Source organism: Egretta garzetta, unplaced genomic scaffold, assembly GCF_000687185.1.
Source record: "Egretta garzetta isolate BGI_Z169 unplaced genomic scaffold, ASM68718v1 scaffold94, whole genome shotgun sequence".
In the NCBI taxonomy this organism is placed as follows: Eukaryota; Metazoa; Chordata; class Aves; order Pelecaniformes; family Ardeidae; genus Egretta; species Egretta garzetta.
Window position 1 is genome coordinate 7,150,849 of NW_009259683.1, and position 11,545 is coordinate 7,162,393.

Sequence of the window (11,545 nt, forward strand, 5' to 3'; positions counted from 1 at the left end):
TGTCCCTGGGGAGGTCAGTGGGGGAGCACAGGGGGCTTAGGGCCCAGCCCGGGCCGGCCAGCACAGATGCAACGAATGTAAAATTAAGAGCTCAAACCACTGTAAAGCAAATAATGATTCGCTCTATCAGAAGACAGATGCGCAGGGCTCCAAAGCAAAAGCAGGCTTCTAGGAAAAGAGTAGTATCTTTTGTTACCAAAAAAAATAGTAAAAACCACCCAAAACAGGTACACCTGTGCAAGGTCTTTCAGACTGGAAAATGTTTGTTGCTGTTTTCAATTACGTTTGTGCTAAGAAAAAAATACTACCGCTACCTGCAGGGCTGTCCCTTTCCTTAGGCTACGTGGCTCTAACCAAACGGCCGCTAGAGACTCCAGGGAGATGCAGACACCAGACCTGCAAACTGTTTAATATGCACAACATGCCGTACAGGCACTGACAGCTTGACAAAGTAATTCGGCATGGATGCCGGTACTGGCTGTGAATTCGCACATTACATTCCCTTTCCTCCCAAACCTGAGACAGACAGACGCATTTTATATTTAGTACCGGAGAAGCACAGAAGGGGAAGGAGCCCCTTGCCCTCCGCTTGGGTTCACTGACCAGTCTCTACTACCATCAATAACCAAGGGACATCTAAGCCTTTTCATAGGATAATTAAAACTAGTGAAAAAAAAATACGTTCTGCACTTTACTAGGAGTGTTACAACAGCAAAATACTGATTTGAAGGCCAGCTATTCAAAAAACGAGAAGTGCTTAAGCATTGCCGAAGACCTACGCGATTAGGCTTCACCAGCTCAGAGCACTCCGTGTATGACAACAAACCGTTTCTCCCCTGCCAGATTCCTTGGATTAGAGTCAGGAACAGTTAATGTGTCTAGCTGAATGACAGACACACGCCCACAAATAAATCATACAGATGAACCGATACCTTATCTGTCCCATGATACTACGTTCAAAGTGCACTGCTGCTCTCGGGAAAACGAACCATCAGCAAGCACGTGTTAAACTGAGCTCCTTATTTAATGACCCCTGTTAGTGGCAAACACACTAGCATTTGGCCTCTGCTTTTACCTTTACAAAAATTTTCCTTAATAGAAGTATAAAGAGATTTTTCAATAGAATTGGAAGTTGCAATTCTGACCCTAGAAAAGGATGATTTTTTTTTTTTTTTAGGATAAAAATAAGAGTAATTCAGTGAAGTGCATATTTCACTTAAGACATGACATCAGTGTCCAGTTTTCACAGCCGGCAACATGATGAGAGGTACTTTACCTGTTTTTTCATGTATCGATATGAATAAAAATCATGCAAAAAAAGCACTACATCAGTACCAAGAAGTCAAAAGTATGCCTTCTAGTAAGGAAAGTTTCTTTTACTTGGATGTCACCACCATGGGTGAAAAGTGGTCAGAACTCCTAAGCAATATTTAATGCAGTTGATATTTTTACGATCCCACCTGTTTTCCAAAGAAAAAGAAATATCATTAAATAAATGTCATAACTTTTTTGTATAATTTAAGTGGAAATTTTAAATAAGAACAGAATAAAATTTTTTAAAATTGCCTTTGATAAAACCAGTTCATTATGATCAAAGTAGTTTAGTAAGACTGAATTTGGCAGAGCAAACTTTTAAAACTGATGAGTATTTTTAACTCAAAATATCAGTAAAAGCACAATACATTATTTCCTAAAAGTAAAAAGTTTTGTTATCAGTATAAAAACAAAATGCAAGTGTTTTTGTAACTGTTAAAACCGCTGCCTATAAGAATATTTTGCTGTGAGAAACTTCATCTCTCAAGTACACACGGACATTTCTGGAGCTGCATTCCCTAATGGGTATAGCCATGGGGATAAATACGAAAGTAGAATAAACTTCTGCTATTAAGCTTGCAATAATCTCTCTGAAGACGGAAATAAAAATTTTGTTCTATATTTTTATTTACCTTTTTTACCAGTGTTATTTACATTTGTTTGTTTCTTGTAATTCTGTCGTGAAATCCCCATTTGCTTATGAGACCGAGTATCTGTAGAAACGATTGCTTATTAGGACCAGAAGAGGGAGCTCAAATGAATGTTTTTATTTATTAACTTAAAGCAGCATGTTACAGTGTAGCATTTAAAGGTAAAGGTACTTTTAAAACATTCATTAAGACACTTGATATGTTATGCATTTAATTTAAAGTAACAGATTAATATCTCTGATTGGCATCTGCAGTAATGGCAGTATAGCTCGGAGTTAAGGTAAATGGCCTTTTTTAATCGTTGAATTTGGGCAACTGAGCCTGCCACTCCCTTCTCACTCGGATTCCAGCCGCCTCCATCAGTCACTGTACGACCTGCATGCACTCCCAGGAACTCTCCTTCCCTCCAACAGCTGATAGCTGAACAAAAAAGCAAGCTTCCCTGCACCAGATGCGTTCAGTGTCACCTCTTTTCCTCTGCCCATCAGGCACGTCCAGGCATCAGGCACACAGAGGAATTCTCTCTGATGGAAGTCGGAGCTTTGCAAGCTTCTCACAACTCTAGCTATGAAGTCTCAGTGCACACATACCACCCGAAAAGTCTTCAGTCCGAGAGACATCTTCAAAAATTTTTAAGGACTTACACCTCTCTGTTTTCAAAGGAGATGAACAAAGTTAGCTCAGGCTCTGCTTTTGCCTCCTGAACTGCAGCCTCTGCCTCTTACTCTGCGCCAAGTTCTTGCTGTGCTGCTTCACAGATTGAAACCACCACACAAAGTTACCAAATTTTAAATGTCCCCTACCTTTAGCACAACATAAACTGCCACAGCTGTGAGTACGTACAAAGAACAGAGAAGCACATCTCCCTTCCTGAGGGACTCAGTCTGTGTTAGATTAGACGGGATGAAAGTGTACCTGTTGGGTAAGGAAGTTTATATCAAACGCTATACAATTAATTGTTTACATGCAATAAATAGCATATCCATTTCCACTTACTGTTTTCAGAAGTTTTTAGTGTAATAGATTAATTGTTACGGACAGTATTGGACAAACAGAATTGGGAGAATGGTACCGCTGGAGAAATCTGGGATAAAGTATACAAGCAGGATCCCTTCAAGTAGCTATTAACTATGTGTGGAAATGGGTTTACATGCATACAGAACTTCACATTTTAAAAATACATATACATTGGCAAGAACAGAGCCTAGAGAAGTACAAGAGAAGGGTATGTCTGAATTTTATGTAAAGGCAATGAAACCAACAGAAAGGGAAAAAAAAAAGACTTTAAAATGTCAATAGTAGCAGAACAAATCCCACCAAGTAAAAATCCATGACCAAGTTCTAAGGACTCTATAAATAAAGAAAGTGTGTCATAAATGTTTAAGAATAGGACATATATTTTCTTTGCCCTACTACAATGTAAAACTTAAATACATGCTTATTCTCTCGGAGCTTAAATAACAGTTCTGTAAATCTCCAAATATGATTTTCCGTTCTCAAAGGAATATCTATGTAACAATTCTGGAGATTAGAAATGCATTCATTAAAGTACCAATTTTATTACAACAAGATAATTAAAATTAATTTCAGCAATAGACCAAAGCAGCAGAATAAAGAAATTAAGAAATACAACTATGCAGGTAGGAACAGCAAAAAATACTATACTCAACAATTAACACTGTGCCATATAACAACTATTTCTTTATTAATCTCATGGCTTCTTTGCTGGCACCGGACTTCTCTCTTTCTCTTTAGCAGCCTTCTCCTTTTTCAGCTGTAACAAAGACAGACACCAACAGTGGTTCAAGCATTAATTTGCAAGTCAGCTAGTAATGCAATATTAAATCTCTACATCCAGTCATAAATCAGAGTGATATATGCAATGGAGAGAGCTACAGATCATTATTAGTCCAACCTAGCTTACTTTTGCATCACAGGACAAAGAAGCACTTCCATAGCTCTGCAGCTGATCCCCTCCTATTCAAACCAGGGCTGCCTTTATCTCTGCTGATGGCAATCTAGGTATTTATCTATCCCTTGAGGCCAAAGTGCCTCACAAATGTTCACGGTTTTATCTTTATGTCAATGAAAGGTAAAGAAGTTTTATTACAGACATGTAACAGAGACAGTTAGACTAACCAGCATGCACAAAATCACACAGGAAGGCAGTTGCTGAGGTGGATGCTAAACCTCCATCTCAGCGTCTCCTCACTGACCCACAAGGTCGTGTCTTTCTCTCAGTAAGATTTTTCTACGCAGTAGGCTCTTACAGCATGGTATGATTTACCAACACACATACATTTAACTCTGCCATTTTGTAGTAAGGCTATTAATCCAAACAAATACATCTGTTGTATTTAGAAGCAACAGTTGTGCTCAAGTATTGTTACATTAGTGAAAGAAATTCTATTTAGAGCAATTATATAAAAGGGATGCATGGACTTTTGCATCTCATCTAACATAAGATATCATGTTGCTATCAAAAATGCAAGGAAAATTAAAATAGCATTTTTAATACTTCTTTTCCCCATAAAATAGTGTCAAAAGGAAGCAAACCCCAGTCCCTATTTTGATGTCTACAAATGAGCTCGCTGCTAAGCAATCCTGTTGTTGGTCTACTCAGGAACTCATTTTAAAGTATTTTGCCGTATTCGGACGCTTGAGGTTTCTATCTGAAATTCCTACTACCTTTTGCAAAGAAAAGAAAATCTTAGGGGAAAAAGAAAGGTAGCAATTTGGATTTGATAGTAAACATGTTTTCTCCTATAAAGTGATATTCTATTTGTAACATCTTACTATGTTTTGTGATGATTTCCAAAATAAAGAAAATTATTTAAAATTTCACAAAGCTAGAACAGCTTTCTTATTAACAAACACCTTGTTACAAGCAGCGAGCATAACAGCAGTTAAGATTTTAGAAGTTAATTATGCAACAAAAGAATTCACAAATAGTCAAGACATACTTCCAGCAGCGATGGTGGAGCTAAGCAGCTAATGTGAGGAAAAAATAAGTATTTAAGCATCTAAGTAACTTACACCGCAGGGCATTTAATTTTATGATACAGTCAGTGGGGTGGAGGAGGCACCTCTGAGGGGGAGATTCAGATCATCTAAGACAGACGCCACCAGATTTAGGTCAAATACACAGACATTCATAAGGAAAAGAACATCATGAAGTTTTATAAATGAGGTAGCAAACAGACATTCAAACGTCACGTGTGACTTTCTGTGAGACTTTGTTTCTTTTTGTCACATAGTAAAGTATTTTCTTTTTCTGTAATGGAGAGTTACCTCAATAAAAATCTGCCCAGTTAAGGTAAATACCATCCCAGACATGACTGACCTCTGAAATCCTGCAATAGCTTATACTTGTATTTAAAACTTCATTTTAAGAAGCTAGTGTTTTCTCAGGAAGAGAAAGAATGATATAATGCATTTATATGCCACTGAAATCATACACTTATCTTTTTTAGACATCCTCTTGTGAAAATATATTTGAATTAAGCCATAAATGTAGTAACTTGCCCGTTCTTGATAACGTTTTTCCAAGTAAGCCATGTCATCATCTTCTGAATGTTTTCCATGAGAAACTTGCCTTGTGGCACTAGAACCACCTGAAGAAAAAAAAACCCCACACCTGTTTTCATTAATTATACTTGCTATTCCATTAGTTATGTTTTACATTAGGCAAAACATTTTAAATGAGAAGTCATATTTATAGGCAAGAAACAAACCCCAGCAACTGGGACCAGAGAGTAAACGCTTTAGTCTAAGCTAGCAGATATTATAAATAGTCTGAGGACTCTGAGGAGGGACATAAAAGAAGCATAACCGATCCATAATTCCATGCAGAAAAGACTTTCTGGCAGAAGGCAGTTTTGCAGGATTGCATTGAATATGTACAATCCATTCAAATATGATGAACTTCTAGTAGGAATTAAAAATTTAAAAAACTCATCCAACAAAGTGGCACCATTAATGGTGAAGATACCAAATGCTAGAAAAAGATCATTAAAGTTAAAAAGCACATCATGACCAAAAATAACAAGCAGTAACAAAACTGTTATTCTAAGCACTTCAAGTACATGAATGCTGTACTAACTTTTCACATAACAAGGCTTCAATACATTTTAAATTTTAATTTTGATTTTAGCCCTAAGCATCCCTCAACTCATAAATAAAACCAATACATTTTATATTGAATACTTTTTGTAAAACAGTATTATCCTACTAATATAGCACCTGCTATCTGTGGGATGGTTTGAGCAGAAGTAGAAGGTCCCTGAAATGCTTTCAGAAATGGATGATCCACGCTGGTAACAGGGGATTCTAAAAGTTCAGCAGAAGGAGCCCCTGTCAAAAAATAAGTTGAATGAAAGCAAAAATTAACTCCACAAGATATATTAAGAACATACATAATGTGGTCAAAACAAGGCCATAGATTAGTATCTACAACACTCAGTGCAGACCCTGTAAACTTGAGTTTACAAAAGCAAAAAAGGCTTCAAAAGAAATGAAAAGCTTTGTTTCTTTAATTACTACGGCTATGCTATAGTTTCTAAACTTCAGACAAATCCAGAAAACCAGATCAAAATTTAATAAAGAAATAATGAGTATGTGGCAATAATAAATTAAACAGTATTTCAGGACAAAATGTGTCTATTACTAAATGACACAAAATCACGGAGCAGCAGAGGTATCAAGGTCAACTAACATGCCTGTCAAAAATAAAGTTCTAAAAACTACCTCTTTTTTTTATGCTGAAGAGCTATTAACCTTTGGGTTCGGAAAAAAAAATGCTGTAACTGTATAACCAAGAAATACCTGGGCAGTATTAGGCTAAAGGATTAACATAAATATAATATGGAAGTATTAAAGACAAAAACAGAAGTTAGAGAGTTCTTTCTAAAGGATATGCTCCACTTCAACAAGAAGCTACTGGGCTGAACACCAGAATTATTGATAAAGAATTTTTTTATCAATTCACTACAGAAAGTTGGACAAGATGGTCATGGTGGTCTCTTCACACCTATGGACTGCTGGGAAAAAAAAAATCTGTCTTAAGTCCTACTCTTATTAATCCAGTTTGCCTTCGAACTTCAAAAGTCTGTGTTGAATTACTACTTTTCAAAACTACTTAGTTGGAGAATTAAAATTTCATCTCAGGCCAGCTGCACTTACCTATTCCACTGTCATCGAGTCTCATGTAGCCTTCTGCTAGTGAACTAAACCCAGTCAGTCCTCCCATAGCAGCGTAAGGAACATCCTGCCCCACAGGCTTTCCTTGGGCTAAGCGCTCTTGTTTCGTTTCCACAACAGTTTCATGAACATATGTTGGCTGACCACAGGCACAGGTAAAGCAACTATGAAAGCCCGAACATTTGGAACCTAATTAACAAATAAATAAGTGTAATGAGTGAGATGATAATGGAATTTACATTTCATTGCGGACAAAGCAATGTTTCCCTGAACGAATCTTGCCAAAAACTAGAGTTCCTTCATTGTAAAAGCATCCAGCTATGCTTTCTAGTTGGAAGCACATGCATGATCTGGGGCAAAGCAATCAGCTATCTTTGCTGAAACCTTTTACAGCCTCTTTTCATCATGATGTGAAAATGGTGTATAAAACAGGAGAAAGGATGAACGTGGGGATTAGATCATAGAAGTCATTTAGTCTCAGGGTGTCATTCAGTCAAGTTTTGTGTACCACTGAGGATGGAGATTGTACCTCTCTGAGCAGCCTGGACCAACGTTGGTCTTTCCTTGGAACAGACATTTCTTTTCTAATACCTAATTGGATTTCCTATGTTGCAACTTGTGTCCACTGCCATTAGTAACACCCTTCTCTATCCCTCCCCTGACAAAAAATAAAAAGTGAAAAAATTCTGTCACTGCGTAAAGAAGAAAACCTGCCGGCATTTTGGCAGTACCATCTCCAAAGGTGTACAGCAGGCGTCAATGCTGCATGGCCAGAAAACTTCAAATTGCAATTTATGATACAAATCACAATTTCAATGTCTTTTAAAATTAGCAAAATTATCTGGGTAGTAAACAGAGGCTGCAGCAACAGCAAAATAGGTTCTATGTAAGAGTACCATTACACTGACTTTCAGGGGTGTTTTAAGCTTTACATAGCCACAGGATGTAACTGAAATAGTTACATATAATAATATAATAATATACAAATGACACGTGCGATTCAGAAACAGAGAGTGAAGTGAGGTGATATATCTGCTCTAGCTACAGCTAAGTCTGTCATCAAAGCCCTGCTGGAGCAATGATGTGAACAAGAAATTGAGGAACTGATTTTGCAAATGTTTCATTATAGAAATTACCCTGCTTCCAATTCCCAGTTACAGTTAATTTTGCAGAGCACCAATAAAATTTTTTTTTAAGTTTTGTGTAGTATGTTCAAGGATCACATTCTTGGAACTGGTAAAGGCTTTTTCGTATCTTTCAGGGCACTCCTCAGTAAGAGAGCTCTTACTCTGTGTTTGCATACAGAATGAAGTATATAAAATATATAAAGTGCAACAGCATTTTTTCAATTATAAAGGGAGTACCTCTAATTTATCTATCACGTTAGATTTATACAGCACTGGGCTAGACTAATGCCAGTACATTAAAAGAACACAAGTCCAAAATAGAAGCAAGTCTTGGCACTTCTCTGTGTAATCTTTGAAGCCCTCAAGAAGTGTCAGGTACTTTTGAGAAACACTAGAAAAAGTGCATAATGTAAATGGTTATTAAAAACACTATGTTCTAAGGACTCAGTCCAAATCTTCCAGTTGCACATTTAAGACTTTCACATTACTTAGAGCAAATTCTTGAATAGTTTGTTTTATTCTGTGGGATATGATTCTCATCCAGCAAAAGCTGTTTATGGTTTTTCCCGTACAAATTAAGACAGATTTCGTGAAAGAAATTTATGAACGGTACAGAACAAAAAAAATCTTCAGCTTACGTAATTTGAGGTTTCAAACTAAAACATCTTTATGCATTATTTAGTTTCTATGGTTAATAATTACTGCTGTTTCATTTCAAGCAAAAAAGCCTCCTCTTAACGCCTTCTCAAACCTTTTGCTTGGAACTCCATTCCCATTTGCTTTTCTGGACACACAATCTGTATGCTCGGGACCTGCTTTGTTAAAGTGCTAACAATAGTACTGTTTGGGAACATAGTGCTATTTCCTATTGAGTTGAGAAAAGATATAAAAATACATTAACGTTGTAGTCAACCAGGCAGTAGAGGAACGGAGATCAACACCTCCCTCTCTCAAACTACCAAGTTCAAGTAGAGAAGTCACGTGCATGCAGCAGTGGAAATGACAAACTGCGAAGGGGGTGCTTTCATACTGCCTAAATTCAGGGGCCATCTCCATATGTACCTAACCAAATCAGTCAGAAACTTATGCTCCTTTACAGAACTTGGGGAAGCTGAGGATGTTGTTCTAAACTCCCCTGTGCAAAAGGCGATGTCTTCCTTCCCATTTCCTATCCTTCTGCAAGGATCAAAAATACACATCAGGGATAAGTGCAGCACATGCCTAATCCTCTCGGCAGAATACAGATCCCTAACACGCTGTTCCTGTTAAGTTTCCTAGCAAGGAATGCTGCAAAGTCCATCAGTAACTTACAAGAGTTACATGAAAATCCAGGTGCTGCACTGTGCTGATCAGCAAAGTGTTTGCATCGACAACGGATGGGCTGTGTGCCATTTAGAGGGACATAGTGATAGGACTGGCACAGACAGTGGCTCACTCTGCAAGGCACGCAGATAGGACGGTCTTTGGGAATCACTTCATAGTCCGTTTTATGTTGTTTATACCTGAAACAGGCAAAACCAGTAACTTTTATAACTTTGTTAGTATTTATCAGAAAACTACTTATAATTTATCTTACACGTTCTGTTTTGAAGCATCTTTAATTATATTCATTACTGTTGATTGTTAATTTTCAATTAAATGCATAAGATAGGTGCTTTTACATCCATTCATTACATAGCTATCAAATATCCTTTTGTTTCATTTTAACAGCACTATCATCAGAACCAATCTGATCAACAATAACTTGTGCCTTAAAGTTGAATTTATTGAAGACTACAAAATCATTCTGGTCTCAAAAAAATGTATTGAGATTTAGATCGAGATTTAGAAGGACAGTTCTTACGATTTAAAACCTCATTTTCTCAACCCTCAGACCTTAAATTATCTTGCCTATACTGTACTGCATCTGGAAATATTTTACATTTTCCTGATTTTAAAAAACACAACAGTTCAAAAAAATGAAAAGATGTCTACCGGTGAGTACAAAAGCACAGTGTCTCTGGTCCCACAAGCTTACAGTCCATGCCAGTTGGTGATCTCCAGCTCACGTACAACCTGTTCTGTAACCGAACTGGCAGTATTTTTCTTTTATACTCCTCATATTCCTCAGGGGTAAAGAGCTTTCCGCCATCATCATCACCTACAATTCTGTAAGCGTGTCATAAAAAATAAAAAAAAACCATAAGAAAATGAAGACAATAAAAGTAGGTTTCTCGAGATATTTTTCAAATAATAGATAAAAACACTTTTGCTGTAAATGCAAAAAACCCAATCTTTCATAATACTGTTCTAGTGATACTCATTTAACAGAACTGTAACTGAATTTCAGAGAAATTTGGTAAACAATGCTCTTTTAAAAAGTTTGCTCTGAGGGACTGAAAACCAGGGTTGTAAGGGAAGAGGAAAAAATTCATAAAGTGAACTACCAAGCTCCTTTTCATACGGCAGAAAAAGCAACGGGCATCAAGGCTTGCATAACCAGCAAGCTCTGCCTCAGACTTCTTGAACGACCTCTGGCACGTCACTTCACCCAACTGTCCTGCAGGTTCGTATCGGGTTATCTAACCATAGTCTCGACTTGAGTATGATTATTCAGCTGGAAGTAGGGAACCACGCTGCCACCAAAGTAAAAAACAATAGATCTAAGCTGTCTTCTGCTCTGCAAGACGACTGGGCTAGTTTCTGTACGTGAGGTTGGCAGCAGCTGTATCCCACGCCTCGGACAGGCCCATTTGTTTAAGCTATCGCTACGTGCAAATCCAAGGTCGCTGAATAGCTGGAACTCCGGAGCAGCATCCAAATTCTACATTTACGGAGACAACCTGAAGACAGTAAGTAAAATCTGTAAGGTACGATCTAGACGCAAGTGCAGCACTTAGCTCTGCTGAAGGTCAGTTTATTACTGGCTGTAAACATTTCAGTTATTATTTGTTGGGGGTGCTAAAACGTACTGCACGAGGGATCCTTTTGTCAAATATTCTGCGGATCTGTACATTGCCAGTACCGTATAGCACCAGAATGATGTGGCAACACATCACCGTCACTTGCGTGTCAATCCCGCTGACACCCACAGAACCAGCGCACAACTGCTCAGGTGAGAAATACCACCCCTGCGCCTGCCACCTCTGATGTTTATTTAACTCGACGGTCTAAATTAAGGCCGCATTTCAGCCTAACGACTGGGTTCGTGGTTATTTTTGCTCAGCCCTTCCAGAGGAGCCGTTACACGAGGTAAGCGGGGACGCCTAGGAGTAG

The 11,545-nt window shown here is 37.8% G+C and overlaps 1 protein-coding gene across 1 annotated transcript; it reads right to left on the reverse strand.

Annotated features, from left to right (window-relative positions):
* Positions 1-3,675: 3,675 nt before the first annotated feature.
* On the reverse strand, positions 3,676-10,332 carry FAM221A (family with sequence similarity 221 member A). The gene is made up of 6 exons (XM_035894105.1): positions 10,265-10,332; positions 9,602-9,792; positions 7,146-7,352; positions 6,207-6,317; positions 5,490-5,578; positions 3,676-3,738 (listed from the first exon to the last, which is right to left on the reverse strand). Exons 1-6 carry the CDS (start codon positions 10,312-10,314, stop codon positions 3,676-3,678), a joined length of 711 nt encoding a protein of 236 aa, XP_035749998.1. The 5' UTR covers positions 10,315-10,332.
* Positions 10,333-11,545: the final 1,213 nt, after the last annotated feature.